General features: G+C 37.4%; 2 protein-coding genes across 2 annotated transcripts; both read left to right on the forward strand.

The window, feature by feature from the left end:
- The first annotated feature begins 7,734 nt into the window (after positions 1–7,734).
- On the forward strand, positions 7,735–8,664 carry LOC122428852 (olfactory receptor 5H2-like). The gene has a single exon (XM_043448981.1). The coding sequence runs from the start codon at positions 7,735–7,737 to the stop codon at positions 8,662–8,664; it is 930 nt and encodes a 309-aa protein (XP_043304916.1).
- Positions 8,665–18,387: 9,723 nt separating this feature from the next.
- On the forward strand, positions 18,388–19,317 carry LOC122428851 (olfactory receptor 5H2-like). The gene has a single exon (XM_043448980.1). The coding sequence runs from the start codon at positions 18,388–18,390 to the stop codon at positions 19,315–19,317; it is 930 nt and encodes a 309-aa protein (XP_043304915.1).
- The last annotated feature ends 6,138 nt before the right edge of the window (positions 19,318–25,455 follow it).

Below are 25,455 nucleotides of genomic sequence, written 5' to 3' on the forward strand. Positions count from 1 at the left end.
CTTCATCCAAAACCTATTAGAACTAGTAAATTAATTCAGCAAGGTATCAGGATACAAGATTAATAAACAGAAATCAGTTGCATTTCTTTACACTAATGATGAAATATCAGAAAAAGAAAATAGAAAACAATTCCATTTAAAACTACATCAAAAAATAAATTGGAATAAACTTAACCAAGCAAGTGAAAGACCTATATACAAAACTTTAAAATGCTGATAAATAAAACTGACAATGACTTAAATAATTGGAAAGATATCTCATGCTCTTGGATTGGAAGAATTAATTATGCTAAAGTGGCCATAGTACACAAAGCAATCAGTGCATTTAATGCAATCCCTATCAAAATATCCAGGATACTTTTCACAGATAGAACAAATAACCTAAAATTTATATGGAACAATGAGACCCCTGATTGCCAAATTTGTCTTGGGGAAAAATAATAACAAAGCTTGATATATATTTGTGCTCATCTCACACGCTAGTAAAGTAATGCTCAAAATTCTCCAAGCCAGGCTTCAGCAACACATGAACCGTGAACTTCCAGATGTTCAAGCTGGTTTTAGAAAAGGCAGAGGAACCAGAGATCAAATTGCCAACATCTGCTGGATCATCAAAAAAGCAAGAGAGTTCCAGAAAAACATCTACTTCTGCATTATTGACTATACCAAAGTCTTTGTGTGGATCACAACAAACTGTGGGAAATTCTTAAAGAGATGGGGACAACAGATCATCTTACCTGCCTCCTGAGAAATCTGTATGCAGATCAAGAAGCAACAGTTAGAACTGGACATGAAACAATGGACTGGTTCAAAATTGGGAAAGGAGTACATCAAGGCTGTATATTGTCACCGTGCTTATTTAACTTATATGCAGAGTACATCATGAGAAATGCTGGGCTGGATGAAACACAAACTGGAATCAAGACTGCTGGGAGAAATATCAGTAACCTCAAATATGCAGATGACACCACCCTTATGGCAGAAAGTGAAGAAGAACTAAAGAGACTCTTGATGAAAGTGAATGAGCAGAGTGAAAAAGTTGGCTTAAAATTCAACTTTCAAAAAGTCAAGATCATGGCATCTAGTCCCATGACTTCATGGAAAATAGAGGGGGAAAATATGGAAACAGTGACAGACTTTATATTTTTGGGGGGCTCCAAAATCACTGCAGATGGTGACTGGAGCCATGAAATTAAAAGACATTTGCTCCTTGGAAGAAAAGTTATGACAAACCTAGACAGCATATAAAAGAGCAGAGAATGCTGACAAAGGTCTGCCTCGTCATATCTATGATTTTTCCAGTAGTCATATATGTGGATGTGAGAGCTGGACCATCAAGAAAGTTGAGCACTGAAGAACTGATGCCTTTGAATTGTGGTGTTGGAGAAGACTCTTGAGAGTCCCTTGGACTTCAAGGAGATCCAACCAGTCTGTCCTAAAGGAAATCATTCCTGAATATTCATTGGAAGGACTGATGATGAAGCTGAAACTCCAATACTTTGGCCACCTGATGTGAAGAACTGACTCACTGGAAAGGACTCTGATGCTGGGAAAGATTGAAGGCAGGAGGAGTAAGGGATGACACAGTATGAGATGGTTGGATGGCATCACTGACTTGATGGACATGAGTTTGAGCAAGCTCTGGGAGTTGGTGATGGACAGGGAAGCCTGCTCTGCTGCAGTCCAAGGGGTCACAAAGTGTCAGACACGACTGAGCGACTGAACTGAACTGAAATTTACTATACAGACCTTTGTCGGCAATGTAATCTCTCTGCTTTCAATACACTGTCTAGGTTTGTCATAGCTTTTCTTCTAAGGAGCAAGCATCTTCTAATTTCATGGCTCAAATCACCATCCGCAGTGATTTGGGAGCCCAAGAAAATGAAGTCTGTTACTGTTTCCATTTTTTCCCCATGTATTGGCCTTGAAGTTATGGTTCCTCCCGTGGAGAGTATTTATCTGCAACAGATCTGAGGGCTTTGTTCCAAACCGAAGGTTTAGCACTTATCTTGACCTGCCAAAGGCTCCAAAGAGCATCCCTCTCTTCCACTACCACTTCAGGGACCTGTTTCTGCTGGATCATATGGTCCAAGGGGCACCACAGCTTGGAGAGAAGGCTAGATCTTTTGCAAATCTTTCGCCTGTTCTGAGCCATGCCCAAATCAAGCAGTTTTTCTGGTCCCTTCCTAAAGTGGTTTTCTTAATGTACTCGGTAAGGATAATGTTCTTTTTAAAATGAATAATAGCCTACTAAGGGTTCTGTCTCCTTTCTGGTTGCAGGATGGGCTAGATGCAACAATGTATCTATGTCTATGAAGGTATAATTTCACATGACTCACACAACTGAATCTCAAGAATTTCACTAAATTAAGCGGACCCTGGAACTTTTTAGATTTATTTCTCATCTTCTAGCAGGCAAATGTCTACCAATAAGTCTAAAGAAGTTGTTATTTCTTGCTCCCTAGGTCCAGTCAGCATCATGGATAAGTGGGATATCTTGTAGAAGGAAAAGAAATAAAAATCCCTAGAGAAAAAATTTGTAAATCATGTATGTGATAAAAGCCTTGTATACTAGATATATGAAAATTTCTCAAAACCTAATAATAAGAAAACATATAGCTCCATTAAAAAGGACAAAAAGTTTAAACAGACAGGTCACTAAACTAAATGTATATATGTCAAATAAGAACACAAAAACACGCTCCATACCATTGTTCTTGGGGATGTATAACTGAAGATCACAATGAGATACCATGACCCACCTATTAAAATAACTAAAATTGGAAAGACTATTCCTATTGGAAGTAGTGATACAGACTTTTGTATGCATAATTAGGCAACAAAAAGATTTTCAAGGTAATCACATGAAATTGAAGAGGGCAGTGTGTTTAAGTCAGGTGTGGGTTAGGTTGAGGCAACCAATGCACACTGTACTGCTTACTCCATCCTCTCACACTGCTGAGTTCTCGCAGTGACTTCTCCTTTATCTATGATTTTTTTCACCTCTCTTTAAAGTTTCACTGGCACAATTCTAAGAAATACTATAATTGATTAATGAAACTACCAAAATATATGCTTCTTTTTTTCCTCTAGCTGCCAATCAAGTCCCAAGTCAAGGTCAAACATTTTTCTGCTTTTCAGATATCAAACATTATTACTATTTTCATATTATGTCTTTTTGACACAAATAGTGTTATTTTTCTAAATGAACTCTGTATGCCAAGTACTCGGTTAACAATTAGAGGCAAATCTGAACATGTGACCACCCTGTTCAAAATCCCTCAATAGTTTTCCTTTGAGATAAAGATAAAAGTGCCCAGCTTAGTCTCCCATGCTAGGATTCCAACCATGCTGGCCTGCCATGTCCATTCTGGCTCCTCTTTGCTTCCCTCTTTTGCATGTCAGCTCCATCTGCCTTTTTTCCCCATTCCCCCCACCCCACCCCCAACTTCACTAATGAACTAGTTCTCTGACAAGCTAAGCCTGCCAATGACGGAAAACCCTGAGGATGCTAAATGTCTAGAGGCATCACCTTGGTAGAAATGTAGACCCTCAGGATGCAGCCCTGACCTATTGAAACAGAATATGCATTTTCAGAAAATCACCAGGAGATTCACAGGGATTAAAGTTGGAGAAGCACTGATCGAGGCCACCTCCACCGTGATCCTTTGTTTTGTTTTTGCTTTGCTCCTTCCCCTGACCTATGTCCAGTAAAATTTTTCTCCAAAAATTTCACAGTAGAGTGGGGAGTTATTTGTAGATCTGGAATGTGAGCTATAGTTTTCATGAGGAGGACAACTTTCTCGCAGTTGGCTCCTGTAGGGAGTTTAGAATTTTGTCCTCATTGAATTCATGTATAATCAGCTCAGAAAAGACCATACTAATCAAAGCACTCAGAGCATCAAAATCTGTGGACAAATTGAAGGTTGCATAAACATGCCAGAAGTGTCACCTGTTGTGGCAGGTAGTGACATAAAATACAATTTCAGTTGTTAAAACTAGAATTGTCTACAATGACTTGATGTTTATGATTTTAGAATCTGTAATGCCCTGTGGAACAACCTGGACTTTTCCCACAGGTTCAAATCTATAATGCCCAGAGGAACAACTTAGTTTTGTCCTAAAGGGAATCAATGCATGATATTAGGAAATTTTAGTGCTTCACTCCTTCCTCTTCTGTTTAAAAAGAACACTTTCATATAATTGGTTGACTCTTCTGTTCAAAGCTAATTTACACAAACAAAATTTTCCTGACCTTGGGAAATGAATGTGCAAGGAATCGTCACCTGTGTCATTATCATTCCAGTGATGCTGCATTATTTTCTACTTAAAAAGCCTACCTCTTTGAAAGGATCTCCACAATTTCCTACAAGATATGGGTAAAAGAGAAATAACTTCTGTAAGGCACATTATTCTTAGGTAAAACAATGAGAATACTGTAAAATCTATAATTTTAGATTGCTTTACTAGATGCCAAAAAGGCAGGTGAAAAAATTAATAATTAATGAAATACCTATATATCACATTTTTGTGGCTAAATCTAGGATAAGCAGAATAACTGTAAGTGAATTGTCCCTCAATGACAATTCATTATTTTTTTAACATAACTATAAAGACTTCATAAGTTTTGGTGAACAAGAATCTTAAAGAATTTAAACTGGCTTTAAATATAGGTCACACATTTCCTACATAAGAAATTTTTCTGGGTATTCTGATTAAAAGTTTCATTCTTCATAATTAATCACAGTTGCTGACTAAACTTTTAAGGTAAGTCACTTACATATTAATTTCTCTATTCTCTCACCTACTTCTGAGAATACTTTTATTCAGTATTTTAATATACATTGTAAGAAATATGCATAAAATGTTCCCCTGTTGCTCCTTCCAAGTTTATACTTAATAAAGACCCACACGCATGTTGAATTTGAGCATTTTCAATTATCCCTTAATTTGGAATTGCAAGGAAGGGAGCCTATTCCAAATTAAATACATTTGACAACTAGAATTACTGGCATTGGTTATTTATATCACTTGAATTAGGCTCCAGTCTTTGGCAGAATTTTATTTTACTAGAAAAACTGGTGGAGAAGAAAGTGCTCTCAAATAAACGCAGCAGGATTTCTAGAGAAAACCAGCTCTAATCACTCTAATAAAACATATACATCAACTTGTAACTAATTATGGAAAGAACTTTCCAGCAATGCTAATATATTTAAAAACAGTCAACGTTTCTAAGGTAAAATTTAAAATTAAATTCTCTGTGTCACAGACAAATTCCCTAGGAAGATAATCTTTGAATTTTGAAGAAAAGAAAATAGAAAGATTCCCAGTGTTGACAACATTTAATGAAAACCAGGGTTAAGACAAATATTTACCTGCAAAATTTCCCCATATTTCCCTCTTGGTGTTTATCTGATACTGCCCATCTTCATTGTCTTGTCTTTCTAACAGATTTCTATCCGTGTCTCTGTTATGCTTTTTGTATTTCTCCACTTGTTTTCTTAATAACTCACCCAATTGCTCCTTTCTACTTCCACACTCTTTCTCTTCTAGGTGCCTTCCTCTCTTCAGAAAGTGTGACAGACAGTGAAAGTGTTGGTCCCTCAGTCCTGTATGACTCTGCAGTCCCGTGGACTGTAGACTGCCAGGCTCCTCTGTCCGTGGAATGTACCAGCAAGACTACTGGAGTGGGTTGCCATTCCCTTCTCCAGGGGATCTTCCCAACCCAGGGATTGAACCCGGGTTAACTGCACCGCAAGCAGATTCTTTACCACCTGAGCCACCAGGGAAGGTCGAGAAAATATGTATCTAAACATTTTAGAAAATATGTATTTAAATTCTCTACAGAAAAAAAAATCCTTTTGTCTATAGGAAGTAGAAAAATTCTAATTGCTATCCATTTTTTCTTGGTGTACTCAAAAACATTCTCCTCATGTTATGTGTGATATTTCCCATTCATTTCTCACTCTTCTATGGCCTCAACTCTATCATAAATTGGAAACTCTCTCGCTAAAGACACTATGACTCTCACTTCCCACATTCAATGATCTCTGTTCACCCCTTGTTCTACGGGAGCATTCATTTTGCCAATCAGTGTTGCACTTCATTATGTCCTTGTGCCTTTTTTCTCTTATGTTTACAACACCCAACTCTCGAGTTTTTCCTTCTGCTTCTCTGATTACTCTGCTCAGTAGATTTTTTAGGTCTCTCCCTTATCCCATGGACGGAGGAGCCTGGTGGGCTGCAGTCCATGGGGTTGTGAAGAGTCGGACACGACTGAGCGACTTCACTTTCACTTTTCACGTTCATGCGTTGGAGAAGGAAATGGCAGCCCACTGCAGTGTTCTTGCCTGGAGAATCCCAGGGACGGTGGAGCCTGGTGGGCTGCCGTCTATGGGGTCGCACAGAATCGGACACAACTGAAGCGACTTAGCAGCAGCAGCGGCTTATCTCTCTTTGGCTAAAGCCAGGGCACTTGTTTGTAACAGAAAATTAGTTAGCTGAATGGAAATTGACCATTACATAGAAATTCCAGGGAGATTGGAGGGATCTGCTGATAAATGGGCAGGAACAGAAGAAACAATACAGTGAGACAGCAGCCCAAATCAAATCTCCACACTTGCTCAGTAGGAGCTCCTATTGCAGCTCCTGAATTGTAGAAGCCACAGCTCACACTGACGATGCAGCTGGTGCAGATGCAAGAAGCAGTTCCTAGGGTCTTGATATGGCTGCCTTGGCTGACTTTGCAACCCTAATTCGTGTTTTCTTGTCCCTTTCCTCCATGCTCGGTGTTACAAATCCAATGTTACTATGTTTGACTATTCAAACCTAGATAAAATCCCCTTACTCTAGTTGCAAGGGGATGGAAAAATGAGTTTCTGGCTCCTTTGACTTCTAGAGTAAGTGGTAGCCTTTGCCAGGTACCAAGACTCATGTAGTAGAAAAGAGGATCATTTTCAGCTATCTAAAATGACATGTATTTATTTCAAAACTTTTGTAATAAAATTTGCTGAAGTTTTCTTTCTATACCCTCCTCTTTTTTCCTTATGCACACTTTCTAATAGTTAGGTCATTCAAAAGTATGCTTTCAGTTACCCAAATACTCCAAAGTCATTGTTTATATTAAGTGCTAACAAACTCATACTACTAAGCTATCCCACCTAGATATTCAGAAGATGCTTTCTCTACAAAGTGACCCAAACATGAATTCTTAAGTTCAATGTAATGACCATCTCTTCAACTCTGTCTCCTGTCTCCTTCACTGACCACCTCCTTCACATCTAAGTTACTGAGTCTTAGTGACTCTACATTCTGATTTATTTCTATCTTTTTTTTTCTCCTTATCACGAGTGATCCCATGGACTATAGCCCACCAGGCTCCTCTGTGGGATTACCCAAGCAAGAACACTGGAGAGGGTATGCTAGTACTAAATACATTTAAGGGCACTCTGATAAGTGTATGACTTTGTTTCAGTTACTTTCTCCCAACATTCTTTTCATAAAGCTTACATCTACTTGGGCTTCCCTAGTGGCTCAGATAGTAAAGAATCCGCCTGCAATGTGAGAGACCTGGGTTTGGTCCCTGAGTTGGGAAGGTCCCCTGGACGTGGGCATGGCAACCCACTCGAGTATTCTTGCCTGGAGAATCCCCATGAAGAAGCCTGGGGGATAGAGTCCATGGGGTCATTTACATCTACTTACATCTTACACTTTCTGCATTTCATTTCAGGGAGCATGGATACTAAAAATGCAACTCTGCTGTCAATGTTTCTTCTCACCGGACTTCCCTATCAACCGGAGTGGCAAATCCCCCTATTCCTGTTGTTCTTGGTGATATACCTCATCACCACTATGGGAAACCTTGGACTAATTTATCTCATCTATAATGACCCTCACCTTCACATCCCCATGTACTTATTCCTTGGGAGTTTAGCCTTCGTGGATTCTTGGATATCATCCACAGTGATCCCCAAGATGCTAGTCAATTTTTTTGCTAGCAGTAAAATGATATCTCTCTCTGAATGCATGTTACAATTTCTTTCCTTTGCATTTGGTGGAACCACGGAATGCTTCTTGCTTGCAACAATGGCATATGATCGCTATGTGGCCATATGCAAACCATTACTGTATCCAGTGATTATGACCAACAAACTATGCATTCAGCTGTTAGTCTCATCATTTGTAGCAGGACTTATTCATTCCATGATTCATGTAGGTGCTTTATTCAGGTTAACCTTCTGTAAGTCTAACATAATACATCACTTTTACTGTGACATCATGCCATTGTTTAAGATTTCTTGTACCGACCCTTCAGTTAATGTCCTAATGGTGTTTATTTCCTCTGGGTCAATACAGGTGCTTAGCATTATGACTGTTCTTGTCTCTTATGCACTTGTTCTCTACACGGTTTTGAAAAAGAAGTCTGGACAAAGCATAAGGAAGGCCTTCTCCACCTGTGGAGCCCACCTCCTGTCTGTCTCTTTATACTACGGGCCTCTTCTCTTCATGTATGTGCGCCCTGGATCCACACAGGCTGATGATGAAGATATGATGGACTCTCTATTTTACACTGTCATAATTCCCTTGTTAAATCCAATCATCTACAGCCTGAGAAATAAGAAAGTCATAGATTCACTGACAAAAGTATTAAAGAGAAATGCTTAGATCTCGTACTATTATCAGTTCTTTGTTGTTTTTTTTTTTACTGATATAGTCACAAAACAGTGCAGATTACACGTGGTTCAGATTGGGTTAGGGTTCAAGGTTTTTTGCAGTTATAATTACTTTTGCAGTTATAATTACTAACAACCTAAGTTGTTAGTACTAACATACTCCTTAAGATATTCATGTATACTGTTCAAAAAATGCAAGGAATTCTCAACAATTTTCATGTGACATTAGAATAAATGAAGCAGGAAACAAAATATTTTACATACTTGTATATTCTATAATGTAGATTTATAAAATAATTAGGCACCGAAGTAGTAATGTTCCTCTAATAGGATTAGACTCTGTTGTCTTTGATAATAATATAGCTGCACAGCCTGGAGATTAACTGCATGTAAATCCACAATGGATGCAATGTTTGTGTTTGAATGAAATGATGTAAATCACAAGAATTCTGCTGGAGACTAAAAGGTCTTTCATTCCACTTTATTTGGGACATGGTGAGTTCCCCCATCACCATGGGGATTCAACAGTCATACTCTAGAGAAAAATAAAAAGAAATGGGAAAAGCAATGAAGAAAAAATGAGAAGCAAGTTAAGACAGTGAAGGGAGAGTCAACTTTTAAGAGGATGCTCTTAGCCCAGTCATTGTCCATGAGCAACAAGAAGAGGGAATTGGCTCTGTCTATGATGTCACTTCCCAGTTGTGCCTGTATTTTGTAGGATAATCTGAAAACCTTCGCTAATTAGAAAGTTAGATGAGACTGAAGAATTTAATTGGGATGGGCTTAAAGAAAAAGAAAAGTGGCAGAATAAGAAGGAAATGGTCAATCTTGCTAGATTTTTTTAAGAGAAACTTAAATGACACGAGTAGTCAGAAGGTTCTTAAGAAGGAGAAGCATGTCCTCCAGCAGGATACATTGTTCTTATATAATCATTGGTACAGAGTATAAGGAAAAACATATCCTTGAGTCAATGAGTTGTTTTGTTATGTAATCATTAGCTCTGGGCTTAAAGAAAAAAATGTTTGTCCTCTTCTCCTTCTCGAGAGCCATAGACCCTTTTCCTCTCCTCGGGGACCCTGGACTTCTTATCAACCTACCTAAGAATTGACTTTCTCAATACTCTATATTATGAAGATGCTTTGCTTTTCTTAATCTGGAGATTTAAAAGGATTCATAGCTCCTCTTTCTTTATATACATGTACATTCATACATTTTTCACCATTTTATAATACTTTATACTATTCAGAAGATTGCTCACAAAATTGACCAGCAATGCATTCAAAGAAACAAAAGCGTTAATACAAACAAAAATGTTGAAAAGCGTTAATAGGTAAAATCAAAGAAACACAAATTAAAACTAGTATTATATTTCTAAAGTCTGGTTTAACAGTATGGAAGAGTCTTATTGAGTGTAGTACACTCAATACACATCACTGTACACATTGATGTGTACACATCAATAATCCCCGTGCTAGATTGTTTTAGTTCTTTAAAAAAGGTTTTCAAAATCTGTTGGCTTGGAAATACCTAGGAATATTATTAAAACACAGATTGCCAGGCTCCACCAATAGAGTTTTTGATTTATTAATGTTAATGCGGTTGGTTTATAAACATGTTTACTGAAGCTCTGTTTTGGATTGAATTTTGAGTTTCCTTAAAATTCATATGCTGAAGTCCCAAGGTGGCACTATTTGGAGTGGGGTCCTTGGGAGGTAATTAGGGTTAAACTATGGAATCATAAGGGTGGAATATTTGTGATATTCATGACAGGATTAGTGTGCTTATAAGAAGAGAAAGAGATATATAGTGTGCCTTGCTCTTGCTCTCTCCTACTCTCTCTCTCTCTCTCTCCATCCCCTCGTCTGACCTTTCTCCATGAGTGCTCACCCATGGAAGGCCATGTGAGCCCAGCGAGAAGGCAGTGGTCAATGAGTTAAAAAGTGGCTTCTGGTCAGGTACTGTATCTCTGGCACCTTGCTTTTGAATTTTTCATCCTCAGAACTGTAAAAAAAAAAAATGGCTTGTGTTTAAGTCACCCAGTGTATGATATTTTGTTACAGCAGCTGATCAGAATAGGATAACCACTGTTTTTAAATAATCAGTGAAGCAAAATTGTTATAATATCTAAATATTTAGAGACCAGTCAAAGAGAAGTGTCTATATTCCCTACCTCTACTTCTATGTAAATATTCTAAAAGCTTTCACCTTCTGTATTATAGTCTACTTTTTCTCCTGTTTTGTACAGGTAGATGCAGACATCACCATAACATTTCCTTCAAAGGATGAAGAATTGTTGACCTTTTCCTACACTTTCCTTGGGAACAATGATTGAAAGTGATAATAAACAAGCAAAACTTCATTGCATAATTTCAATAAATTAACGGGAAGAAGATCTGCCCTTGAGAAAAACACTAATTGCCAACTTTTGTACCACTTTTGTACCATCATTTTCAAAGAGAATTTCATATATAAGATGTTCCACCTGCTATAATGATGTGATGTTTATCCCCTCTGTGGAAGTACCCTCTATTTTAGACTTATCTGATAGCAATAAGAGATAATCTTCTCATATTTCCTTTATTTTTCTAGAAAAATAAAGAGATTCACAGGGTTTACAGTGAGTGTTAACAAGACTTCAAAAATGTTTAAAATCTAAGATTGAACCAAAAAACAAACACTTAACTATACAATGCTTACACAAAATCAACCTTAAATATAAAGACCCCAAGAAGTTCCAAATAAGTTAAAAGTAAAAGGACAGGAAAACATCATGAAATTACCCAGGAAAAAAAAAAAGTGATTTTGTTGATAGCAACTAAACTGACATACTGACAGTATAGAATATCCTGCCCAACAGAAGCAGAAAACAGTATTTTAAAGCACATAAACATAGCTATAAATGTATGAGAAGTTATTGAGTTGTATATGTTGCTTATATGTGCTTTCATGTTTGTCTGAAATATACCAATCCACTCAACTCTCTTTGAGGAATAAATGAAACCTGAGATATTTTTAAAGCATGCAAGGACATTTTTTGTTATGCCAATTCCTTCTTAAGAAAGAATTGCAAATTCATTATCCTCACTGAATAAAGAATTACTGACAAAAGCCAAATGATTTGTACCTCCCCAAATAATTTGCTTTTTATTAGAGACCAATACTTTGGCCACCTCATGTGAAGAGTTGACTCATTAGAAAAGACCCTGATGCTGGGATGAAGTGGGGGCAGGAGGAGAAGGGGACGACAGAGGATGAGATGGCTGGATGGCATCACTGACTCGATGGGCATGAGTTTGAGTGAATTCCGGGAGTTGGTGATGGACAGGGAGGTCTGGCGTGCTGCGATTCATGGGGTCACAAAGAGTCGGACACGACTGAGCGACTGAACTGAACTGAACTGAATGTTTTAAAACAAGAGAGTAAAGTTCTTATACTCTTGTGTTTCTTTCTTCTCCCTTCTTTTCTCTCCCCTCCGTTTCACCTCTTTGTGTTTTTTTCTTTTTCTCCATAGCAAATTGCTACAAAACTAACAAATTATATTATATAAACTTATTGACAACTAGCATTATATATATAGTGAATTATATTTTTTTCAATTTGACAGGTTCATATAATATTTGGAAAGCAATAGAGGGCAGATGCTATTTTCTCTCTCAGGGCAAGTGAATGAGCAGACTCAAGACGACATGAATAGGGAAGCAGATACCCTCTATGTGCCAATGTCTGGTAATCAGCTTTTGGACAGCGGGAAACTACAGCTGCAGTAGCAGTTGACTGTCGTGTTAGCAGGAATTTTTTTAAATTTATTTATTTTTTAATTGAAGGATAATTGTTTTACAGAATGTTGTTGTTTTCTGTCAAACCTCAACACGAATCAGCCATAGGTAGACATATATCCCCTCCCTTTTGAACCTCACTCCCATCTCCTTCCCCATCCCCCCACCAGGCTGATACAGAGCGCCTGTTTGAGTTTCCTGAGACATACAGCAAATTTCCACTGGCTATCTATATGCAGAATCTAGAAAAATTGTCCTGAAGAATTTATTTGCAGGGCAGCAATGGAGAAACAGACATAGAGAACAGACTTATGGACCTGGGGAGAGGGGAGGAGAGGGTGAGGTGTATGGAGACAGTAACATGGAAACTTACATCACCATATGTAAAATAGATAGGAATTTTTTGAGCTCTTGATGCAGCAAAGAGTTGTGACCTTGAAAATAAAGCCTAATGATTTTTTAAAGCACCTATTCCTTGCACTTTTCTTGACATTCGTGTAGTGGTTCATGGGTAGAGGTTTACGTTTCTTCCATCAAAGTGTGACAGAGGAGAAAAGCGAAACCTCTTACGCTGTCGTGAGCAATGTAAATTGGTATATCTGCTATGGAAAACAGTAGGGATATTCCTTAAAAAACTAAAAATAGAGCTAACATACGATCCAGCAATCCCATTCCTGGGTATATGTCTGAAAAAAAGGAAAACACTAATTTAAAAAGATACATGCACCGCAAAGTTCATGGCAGCACTATTTCCCATAGCCAAACATAGAAACAACCCAAATGTTCAACAACAGGTAGTGGGCTTAAGAAGATGTGGTATACAGGAACAATGAAATCTTACTCATCCAATAAATTAATGAAATACTGCCATTTACAGCAACACGGATAGACCTAGAGATTATTATACTGTAGTCAGACAGAGAAAAACAAATATCATATGGTATCACTTATATATAGAATCTAAAAATTAATACAAATAAGTCTATATATAAAATACAAAGGACTCTGATGCTGGGAAAGATTGAAGGCAGGAGGAGTAAGGGACGACACAGTATGAGATGGTTGGATGGCATCACTGACTTGATGGACATGAGTTTGAGCAAGCTCTGGGAGCTGGTGATGAACAGGGAAGCCTGCTCTGCTGCAGTCCAAGGGGTCACAAAGTGTCAGACACGACTGAGCGACTGAACTGAACTGAAATTTACTATACAGACCTTTGTCGGCAATGTAATCTCTCTGCTTTCAATACGCTGTCTAGGTTTGTCATAGCTTTTCTTCTAAGGAGCAAGCATCTTCTAATTTCATGGCTGCAATCACTATCTGCAGTGATTTGGGAGCCCAAGAAAATGAAGTCTGTTACTGTTTCCATTTTTTCCCCATGTATTGGCCTTGAAGTTATGGTTCCTCCCGTGAAGAGTATTTATCTGCAACAGATCTGAGGGCTTTGTTCCAAACCTAAGGTTTAGCACTTATCTTGACCTGCCAAAGGTTCCAAAGAGCATCCCTCTCTTCCACTACCACTTCAGGGACCTGTTTCTGCTGGATCATATGGTCGAAGTGGCACCACAGCTTGGAGAGAAGGCTAGATCTTTTGCAAATCTTTCACCTGTTCTGAGCCATGCCCAAATCAAGCAGTTTTTCTGGTCCCTTCCTAAAGTGGTTTTCTTAAGGTACTCAATAACGATAACGTTCCTTCTAAAATCCATAGTAGCCTATTAAGAGTTCTGTCTCCTTTTTGGTTGCAGGATGGGCTAGATGCAACAATGCATCTGTATCTATGAAGGTATAATTCCACATGACCCACACAACTAAATCTCAAGAATTTCACTAAATTAAGTGGACCCTGGAATTTTTTGGATTTATTTCTCATCTTCTAGCAGGCAAATGTCTACCAAAAAGTCTAAAGAAGTTGTTATTTCTTGCTCCCTAGGTTCAGTCAGCATCATGGATAAGTGGGATATCTTGTAGAAGGAAAAGAAATAAAAATATCCCTAGAGAAAAAATTTGTAAATAAAGTATGTGATAAAAGCCTTGTATACTGGATATATGAAAAAATTTCAAAACCTAATAAGAAAACATATAGCTCCATTAAAGAGGACAAAAAGCTTAAACAGACATGTCACTAAACTAAATGTATATATGTCAAATAACACAAAAACATGCTCCATACCATTGTTCTTGGGGATATGTAACTGAAGACCACAATGAGATACCATGACCCACCTATTAAAATAACTAAAACTGGAAAGACTATTCCTATTGGAAGTAGCGGTACAGACTTTTATAATAATAATTAGGCAACAAAAAGATTTTAAAGGTAATCACATGAAATTGAAGAGGGCAGTGTGTCTAAGTCAGGTGTGGGTTAGGCTGAGGCAACCAATGCACATTAAACTGCTTACTCCATCCTCTTACACTGCTGAGTTCTCGCAGTGACTTCTCCTTTATCTATGATTTTTTTCACCTCTTTTTAAGGTTTCACTGGCACAATTCTAGAAATACTATCATCAAGAATCTACCAAAATATATGCTTCTTTTTTCCTCTAGCTGCCAATCAAGTCCCAAGTCGAGGTCAAACATTTTTCTGCTCTTCAGATATCAAAGTACAATATTACTATTTTCATATTATGTCCTTTTGACATAAATAATGTTATTTTTCTAAATGAATTCTGTATGCCAAGTACTCGGTTAACAATTAGAGGCAAATCTGAACATGTGACCACCCTGTTCAAAATCCCTCAATAGTTTTCCTATGAGATAAAGATAAAAGTGCCCAGCTTAGTCTCCCATGCTAGGATGCCAACCATGCTGGCCTGCCACGTCCATTCTGGCTCCTCTTTGCTTCCCTCTTTTGCATGTCAGCTCTATCTGCCTTTTTTCCCCATTCCCCCCACCCCACCCCCAACTTCACTAATGAACTAGTTCTCTGACAAGCTAAGCCTGCCAATGACGGAAAACCCTGAGGATGCTAAATGTCTAGAGGCATCACCTTGGTAGAAATGTAGACCCTCAGGATGCAGCCCTGACCTATTGAAACAGAATATGCATTTTCAGAAAATCACCAGGAGATTCACAGGGATTAAAGTTGGAGAAGCACTGATCGAGGCCACCTCCACCGTGATCCTTTGTTTTGTTTTTGCTTTGCTCCTTCCCCTGACCTATGTCCAGTAAAATTTTTCTCCAAAAATTTCACAGTAGAGTGGGGAGTTATTGGTAGATCTGGAATGTGAGCTATAGTTTTCATGAGGAGGACAACTTTCTCGCAGTTGGCTCCTGAAGGGAGTCTAGAATTTTGTCCTCATTGAATTCATGTATAATCAGCTCAGAAAAGACCATACTAATCAAAGCACTCAGAGCATCAAAATCTGTGGATGAATGGAAGGTTGCATAAACATGCCAGAAGTGTCACCTGTTGTGGCAGGTAGTGACATAAAATACAATTTCAGTTGTTGAAGCTAGAATTGTCTACAACGACTTGATGCTTATGATTTTAGAATCTGTAATGCCCTGTGGAACAACTTGGACTTTTCCCACAGGTTCAAATCTATAATGCCCAGAGGAACAACTTAATTTTGTCCTAAAGGGAATTAATGCATGATACTAGGAAATTTTAGTGCTTCACTCCTTCCTCTTCGGTTTAAAAAGAACACTTTCGTATAATTGGTTGACTCTTCTGTTCAAAGCTAATTTACACAAACAAAATTTTCCTGACCTTGGGAAATCAATGTGCCTGTGTCATTACCATTCCAGTGATGCTGCATTATTTTCTACATAAAAAGCTTACCTCTTTTAAAGGATCTCCACAATTTCTTACAAGATATGGGTAAAAGAGAAATAACTTCTGCAAGGCACATTATTCTTAGGTAAAACAGTGAGAATTCTGTAAAATCTATCATTTTAGATTGCTTTACTAGATGCCAAAAAGGCAGGTGAAAAAATTAATAATTAATGACATATCTATATATCATATTTTTGTGGCTAAATCTAGGATAAGCAATATAAATGTAAGAATGAATTGTTCTTCAATGATAATTCATTATCTTTCTAACATAACTATAAAGACTTCATAAATTTTGATGAACTAGAATCTTAAAGAATTTAACCTGGCTGTAAATATAGGTCACATGTTTCCTACATAAGAAATTTTTCTGGGTGTTCTGATTAAAAGTTTCATTCTTCCTAATTAATCTCAGGTTCTGACTCTACTTTTAAGGTAAGTCACTTACATATTAATTTCTCTATTCTCTCACCTACTTCTGAGAATACTTTTATTCAGTATTTTAATATATATTGTAAGAAATATGCATAAAATGTTCTCCTATTGCTCCTTCCAAGTTTATACTTAATAAAGACCCACATGCATATTGAATTTGAGCAATTTCAATTATCCTTTAATTTGGAATTGCAAGGAAGGGAGCCTACTCCAAATAAAAATACATTTGACAACGAGAATTACTGGCATTGGTTATTTATATCACTTGAATTAGGCTCCAGTCTTTGGCAGAATTTTATTTTACTAGAAAAACTGGTGGAGAAGAAAGTGCTCTCAAACGCAGCAGGATTTCTAGAGAAAACCAGCTCTAATCACTCTAATAAAACATATAAATCAACTTTTAATTAATTATGGAAAGAACTTTCCAGCAATGTCAATATATTTAAAAACAGTCAAAGTTTCTAAGGTAAAATTTAAAATTAAATTCCCTGTGTCACACACAAATTCCCTAGGAAGATAATCTTTGAATTTTGAAGAAAAGAAAACAGAAAGATTCCCAGTGTTGCCAACATTTAATGAAAACATCTAAGTTACTGAGTCTTAGTGACTCTACATTCTGACTTATTTCTGTCTTTTTTTTCCTCCTCATCATGGGTGACCCCATGGACTGTAGCCTGCCAGGCTCGTCTGTGGAATTTCCAAAACAAGAATACTGGAGTGGGTGTGCTAGTAGTAAATTACACCAGAGATTCTAGAGCATCACATGAATTTGAATCAACTGGAGGGAAATTTTGAAGTGCAGATTGTTGAGCTGCATTCTTGCCCTCTTGAACATACATTTACAATAATACTGAATAACCTGTATATTGTACAAATATTTCACCAATTTTGATGTGTATTCTGATTTGAGAACCATCCAATAAGAGTATCAGCCCCCTAATTAGTATTCCTGACACTAGTTTCCCTTCCCTACAGAGTATTTCTACACTACCAAGTATTTATTTTAAAAAATGAAATGTGGCTCCTTGTATTAAGAGTCCTCAGTGCATGCCTGCTGTCTGACAAAGTTCAAGATCTTTCACATGGCATCCAAATCATTTTGTAATACTTCAAATTTCTTTTCCCTGGAATCTCATCCATATGCTAGACAGAATGTCCCTCACACATTCAATTATCTCCATAAATTTAGCTAATGTTTAGAGTCTTTTTCCTGTTTTCTAAATCCTTTCATTCGTCCACATTTTTAAAGCAATAATTGCATTTTCCACTACACCAATATCCGAAATTAGTTTCCACTGCTGTTTGCTGTCATTGCTCAGTCGCTATGTTGTGTCCAACATTTTGCGACCTCATGAACTATAGCCCACCAGGCTCCTCTGTGGGATTACCCAAGCAAGAATACTGGAGAGGGTATGCTAGTAAAACACATTTAAGGGCACTCTGATAAATGTATGACTTTGTTTCAATTACTTTCTCTCAATATTCCTTTTATAAAGCTTACATCTACTTGGGCTTTCCTAGTGGCTCAGAGAGGAGAGAATCCGCCTGCAATGTGGGAGACCTGGGTTCGACCCCTGAGTTGGGAAGGTCCCCTGGACGTGGGCATGGCAACCCACTCGAGCATTCTTGCCTGGAGAATCCCCATGAAGAAGCCTGGGGGATAGAGTCCATGGGGTCATTTACATCTACTTACATCTTACACTTTCTGCATTTCATTTCAGGGAGCATGGATACTAAAAATGCAACTCTGCTGTCAATGTTTCTTCTCACCGGACTTCCCTATCAACCGGAGTGGCAAATCCCCCTATTCCTGTTGTTCTTGGTGATATACCTCATCACCACTATGGGAAACCTTGGACTAATTTATCTCATCTACAATGACCCTCACCTTCACACCCCCATGTACTTATTCCTTGGGAGTTTAGCCTTCGTGGATTCTTGGATATCATCCACAGTGATCCCCAAGATGCTAGTCAATTTTTTTGCTAGCAGTAAAATGATCTCTCTCTCTGAATGCATGTTACAATTTCTTTCCTTTGCATTTGGTGGAACCACGGAATGCTTCTTGCTTGCAACAATGGCATATGATCGCTATGTGGCCATATGCAAACCATTACTGTATCCAGTGATTATGACCAACAGACTATGCATCCAGCTGTTAGTCTCATCATTTGTAGCAGGACTTATTCATCCCATGATTCATGTAGGTGCTTTATTCAGGTTAACCTTCTGTAAGTCTAACATAATACATCACTTTTACTGTGACATCATGCCATTGTTTAAGATTTCTTGTACCGATCCTTCAGTTAATGTCCTAATGGTGTTTATTTCCTCTGGGTCAATACAGGTGCTTAGCATTATGACTGTTCTTGTCTCTTATGCACTTGTTCTCTATATGGTTTTGAAAAAGAAGTCTGGACAAGGCATAAGAAAGGCCTTCTCCACCTGTGGAGCCCACCTCCTATCTGTCTCTTTATACTATGGGTCTCTTCTCTTCATGTATATGCGCCCTGGATCCACACAGGCTGATGATGAAGATATGATGGACTCTCTATTTTACACTATCATAATTCCCTTGTTAAATCCAATCATCTACAGCCTGAGAAATAAGAAAGTCATAGATTCACTGACAAAAGTATTAAAGAGAAATGCTTAGATCTCATACTATTATCAGTTCTTTTTTTTACTGATATAGTCACAAAACTGCAGATTACACGTGGTTCAGATTGGGTTAGGGTTCAAGGTTTTTTGCAGTTATAATTACTCTCGTGTTTTGACCTAAGTTGTTAGTACTAACATACTCCTTAAGATATTCATGTATACTGTTCAAAAAATGCAAGGAACTCTCAACAATTTTCATGTCACATTAGAATAACTGAAGCAGGAAACAAATTAAAATATTTCACATACTTGTGTGCTCTATAGTATAGATTTACAAAATGATTAGGCATGGAAGTAGTAATATTCCTCTAATAGGATTTGACTCTGTTGTCTTCGGTAGTAATATAGCTGCACAGCCTGGAGATTAACTGCATATAAATCCACAATGGATGCAATGTTTGTGTTTGAATGAAATGATGTAAATCACAAGAATTCTGCTGCAGACCAAGAGGTCTTTCATTCCACTTTATTGGGACATGGTGAGTTCCCCCATCACCATGGGGATTCAACAGTAATATTCCAGAGAAAAATAAAAAAGAATGGGAAAAGGAATGAAAAAAAATGAGAAGCAAGTTAAGACAGTGAAGGGAGAGTCAACTTTTAAGAGGATGCTCTTAGCCCAGTCATTGTCCATGAGCAACAAGAAGAGGGAATTGGCTCTCACTGTCTGTGATGTCACTTCCCAGTTGTGCCTGTATTTTGTAGGATAATCTGAAAACCTTTGCTAATTAGAAAGCTAGATGAGACTGAAGAATTAAATTGGGATGGGCTTAAAGAAAAAGGAAAGCGGCAGAATAGGAAGGAAATGGTCAATCTTGCTAGATTTTTTAAAGGGAAACTTTTCAAATAAATCAGTAATATATAAGTCTTTCTGGCATGCAGTGTTTACATGATTTCAAATGCATATTACAAAAGTTCAAATAATGTTAACTTGATGTAATGTCACAGTGCCTAGTGGGTGGCTGGAAAAGACAAAAAAATGAGCAAGATTTTGTATATTTTGTGTCTTCAAGGTCTTTACCATTAGTTTTCATCTCACTCTATAGGTGCAATGAGAGACCTATCTTTGGGTCCACTCCTGCCTTTCCTTTTACAACACTGAAATTCCATACACCTACTTATTGATGCATCGAGGACCTTATCCTACAAGCTATCTGCCTCTGTGTTTTGCAAAGCTCTCCTTTTATCATGTTGGTACTCAAAAGTCCTAAACATAGTTGCCAGGTTATTCTTCATAGACAGAACTATGATAAAATCATATCCCATTTCAATAACTTTTAACGGATTGACACTGCTGATAGATAATGTACAAATACAGTATTTGTATTTAGCTCTGTAGATGTAGTCATGCATTATTTATTTGTTCACGTGTATGTCCAGATAACATGAAATACATATACATACTTTCATAGATATTTGTATCTATATCCACACCTCCCTGTATTACATTTTTCTAACTTATCAGTATTGCATATCTTTCTATCTCTACCTCAACCTCCATTTCTTTTTTTTTTTTTTTTGTCAATGAAAGAATTTTTTTTTTCCTTTTTTTTAAAAATTATTATTATTATTTTTTTCCAGTGGGTTTGTCATACATTGATATGAATCAGCCATGGATTTACATGTATTCCCAATTCGATCCCCCCTCCCACCTCCCTCTCCACCCGATTCCTCTGGGTCTTCCCAGTGCACCAGGCCCGAGCACTTGTCTCATGCATCCCACCTGGGCTGGTGATCTGTTTCACCATAGATAGTATACATGCTGTTCTTTTGAAACATCCCACCCTCACCTTCTCCCACAGAGTTCAAAAGTCTGTTCTGTATTTCTGTGTCTCTTTTTCTGTTTTGCATATAGGGTTATCGTTACCATCTTTCTAAATTCCATATATATGTGTTAGTATGCTGTAATGTTCTTTATCTTTCTGGCTTACTTCACTCTGTATAAGGGGCTCCAGTTTCATCCATCTCATTAGGACTGATTCAAATGAATTCTTTTTAATGGCTGAGTAATATTCCATGGTGTATATGTACCACAGCTTCCTTATCCATTCATCTGCTGATGGGCATCTAGGTTGCTTCCATGTCCTGGCTATTATAAACAGTGCTGTGATGAACATTGGGGTGCACGTGTCTCTTTCAGATCTGGTTTCCTCAGTGTGTATGCCCAGAAGTGGTATTGCTGGGTCATATGGCAGTTCTATTTCCAGTTTTTTAAGGAATCTCCACACTGTTTTCCATAGTGGCTGTACTAGTTTGCATTCCCACCAACAGTGTAAGAGGGTTTCCTTTTCTCCACACCCTCTCCAGCATTTATTGCTTGTAGACTTTTGGATAGCAGCCATCCTGACTGGCGTGTAATGGTACCTCATTGTGGTTTTGATTTGCATTTCTCTGATAATGAGTGATGTTGAGCATCTTTTCATGTGTTTGTTAGCCATCTGTATGTCTTCTTTGGAGAAATGTCTGTTTAGTTCTTTGGCCCATTTTTTGATTGGGTCATTTATTTTTCTGGAATTGAGCTGCAGGAGTTGCTTGTATATTTTTGAGATTAATCCTTTGTCTGTTTCTTCATTTGCTATTATTTTCTCCCAATCTGAGGGCTGTCTTTTCACCTTACTTATAGTTTCCTTTGTAGTGCAAAAGCTTTTAAAGTTTCATTAAGGTCGCAATTTGTTTATTTTTGCTTTTATTTCCAATATTCTGGAGGTGGGTCCATACGAGGACTTGCTGTGATTCATGTCGGAGAGTGTTTTGCCTATGTTCTCCTCTAGGAGTTTTATAGTTTCTGGTCTTACATTTAGATCTTTAATCCATTTTGAGTTTATTTTTGTGTATGGTGTTAGAAGTGTTCTAGTTTCATTCTTTTACAAGTGGTTGACCAGTTTTCCCAGCACCACTTGTTAAAGAGGTTGTCTTTTTTCCATTGTATATCCTTGCCTCCTTGTCAAAGATAAGGTGTCCATAGGTTCGTGGATTTATCTCTGGGCTTTCTATTCTGTTCCATTGATCTATATTTCTGTCTTTGTGCCAGTACCATACTGTCTTGATGACTGCGGCTTTGTAGTAGAGTCTGAAGTCAGGCAGGTTGATTCCTCCAGTTCCATTCTTCTTTCTCAAGATTACTTTGGCTATTCGAGTTTTTTTGTATTTCCATACAAATTGTGAAATTCTTTGGTCTAGTTCTGTGAAAAATACCGTTGGTAGCTTGATAGGGATTGCATTGAATCTATAGATTGCTTTGGGTAGAATAGCCATTTTTGACAATATTGATTCTTCCAATCCATGAACACAGTATTTTTCTCCATCTGTTTGTGTCCTCTTTGATTTCTTTCATCATGTTTTTATAGTTTCTATGTATAGGTTTTTTGTTTCTTTAGGTAGATATACTCCTAAGTATTTTATTCTTTTTGTTGCAATGGTGAATGGTATTGTTTCCTTAATTTCCGTTTCTGTTCTTTTTCATTGTTAGGTATTTAGGAATGCAAGGGATTTTGTGTGTTATTTTATGATCCTGCAACTTTACTATATTCATTGATTAGCTCTAGTAATTTTCTGGTAGGTCTTTTAGGGTTTTCTATATAGGGATCATGGTCATCTGCAACAGTGAGCAGTTTCACTTCTTTTCTATTGGTTTCCTTTTACTTTTTTTCTGCCTGATTGCTGTGGGCCCCGACTTCCAACACTATGTTGAATAGTAGTGGTGAGAGTGGGCACCCTTGTCTTGCTCCTGATTTCAGGGGAAATGCTTTCAATTTTTCACCATTGAGGGTGATGCTTGCTGTGGGTTTGTCATATATAGCTTTTATTATGTTGAGGTATGTTCCTTCTATTCCTGCTTTTTGGAGAGTTTTAATCATAAATGAGTGTTGACTTTTGTCAAAGGCTTTCTCTGCATCTATTGAGATAATCATATGGTTTTTATCTTTCAATTTGTTAATGTGGTGTATTACATTGATTGATTTGCGGATATTAAAGAATCCTTGCATTCCTGGGATAAAGCCCACTTGGTCATGGTGTATGATTTTTTTTAATATGTTGTTGGATTCTGTTTGCTAGAATTTTGTTAAGGATTTTTGCATCTATGTTTATCAGTGATATTGGCCTGTAGTTTTCTTTTTTTGTGGCATCTTTGTCTGGTTTTGGAATTAGGGTGATGGTGGCCTCATAGAATGAGTTTGGAAGCTTACCTTCATCTGCAATTTTCTGGAAGAGTTTGAGTAAGATAGGTGTTAGCTCTTCTCTAAATTTTTGGTAGAATTCAGCTGTGAAGCCATCTGGTCCTGGGCTTTTGTTTGCTGGAAGATTTTGATGACAGTTTCGATTTCCTTGCTTGTGATGGGTCTGTTAAGATCTTCTATTTCTTCCTGGTTCAGTTTTGGAAAGTTATACTTTTCTAAGAATTTGTCCATTTCATCCAAGTTGTCCATTTTATTGGCATAGAGCTGCTGGTAGTAGTCTCTTATGATCCTTTGTATTTCAGTGTTGTCTGTTGTGATCTCTCCATTTTCATTTCTAATTTTGTTAATTTGGTTTTTCTCTCTTTGTTTCTTAATGAGTCTTGCTAATGGTTTGTCAATTTTGTTTATTTTTTCAAAAAACCAGCTTTTAGCTTTGTTGATTTTTGCTATGGTCTCTTTAGTTTCTTTTGCATTTATTTCTGCCCTGATTTTTAAGATTTCTTTCCTTCTGCTAACTCTGGGGTTCTTCATTTCTTCCTTCTCTAATTGCTTTAGGTGTAGAGTTAGGTTATTTATTTGGTTTTTTTCTTGTTTCTTGATGTAAGCCTGTAATGCTATGAACCTTCCCCTTAGCACTGCTTTTACAGTGTCCCATAGGTTTTGGGTTGTTGTGTTTTCATTTTCATTCATTTCTATATATATTTTGATTTCTTTTTTGATTTCTTCTATGATTTGTTGGTTATTCAGAAGCGTGTTATTTAGCCTCCATATGTTTGAAGTTTTAACAATTTTTTTCCTGTAATTGAGATCTAATCTTACTGCACTATGGTTAGAAAAGATGACTGGAATGATTTCAATTTTTTTGAATTTTCCAAGACTAGATTTATGGCCCAGGATGTGATCTATTCTGGAGAATGTTCCGTGTGCACTTGAGAAAAAGGTGACGTTGATTTCAACCTCCATTTCTATCCTCCTGATTGCTCCCTGATTTTCTCACAGTCTATTATATGGTCCTTTGAAATAACACCTTGGTTTACCTCAGAAGTCATTGACCACACAATTCTCCTAATTGACCATGTATTATACCCAGAATGAGTTGCAGAAAGCTTTCCAGACACCCTGAAGTTACTCAGGTACATGCATTTGCTAATACAAGTCTGTCCACAGACAATATACACTGTCTATTGACAAGACATTCATCTTTATATACAACTCAAATGGTGTCCTTTCTCCAAAGCTTTTCCCATATATTACAGCATTCATAATGCATTTCCATATTATACTGAAGAAGACAGTACTGCTTAGTCAGTTCATTCATATGTCTTAGGTCACATCTGATCTTCTGTTGGTTGGTCAAAAAGTTCCTTTGGGTTTCTCAATAACACCTTAGAGAAAAACCCAAACAAACTTTTTGGCCAACCCAATATAATACTTACTTGGGGACCAAATGCTTTTCTTTTTTTTAATATAAATTAGATGTCTTAATCTCTATCTTTGGGAGCAATGAGCATAACTTTGCAACACTGCAGCTTACACACATGAGGTCTTGAATAAGTATCTGTGAAATATTTATAAAATTGAGCTGAATCTGAGAGCACAGATACATAGAGTGCAGTGAGAATATATCACTCATTTTTTTTTTCTTTTTAATTTTTTTTTTTTTTTAGTTGGAGGCGAATTACTTCACAACATTTCAGTGGGTTTTGTCATACATTGATATGAATCAGCCATAGATTTACACGTATTCCCCATCCCGATCCCCACTCCCACCTCCCTCTCCACCCGATTCCTCTGGGTCTTCCCAGTGCACCAGGCCCGAGCACTTGTCTCATGCATCCCACCTGGGCTGGTGATCTGTTTCACCATAGATAGTATACATGCTGTTCTTTTGAAATATCCCACCCTCACCCTCTCCCACAGAGTTCAAAAGTCTTTCAATATTGTCAAAATGGCTA

This window comes from Cervus canadensis, chromosome 27, assembly GCF_019320065.1.
Source record: "Cervus canadensis isolate Bull #8, Minnesota chromosome 27, ASM1932006v1, whole genome shotgun sequence".
Lineage (NCBI taxonomy): Eukaryota > Metazoa > Chordata > Mammalia > Artiodactyla > Cervidae > Cervus > Cervus canadensis.

Excerpts from the sequence above, each read along its gene's own strand:
- LOC122428851 (XM_043448980.1), top strand. The coding sequence starts at position 18,388 with ATGGATACTAAAAATGCAACTCTGCTGTCAATGTTTCTTCTCACCGGA.
- LOC122428852 (XM_043448981.1), top strand. The coding sequence starts at position 7,735 with ATGGATACTAAAAATGCAACTCTGCTGTCAATGTTTCTTCTCACCGGA.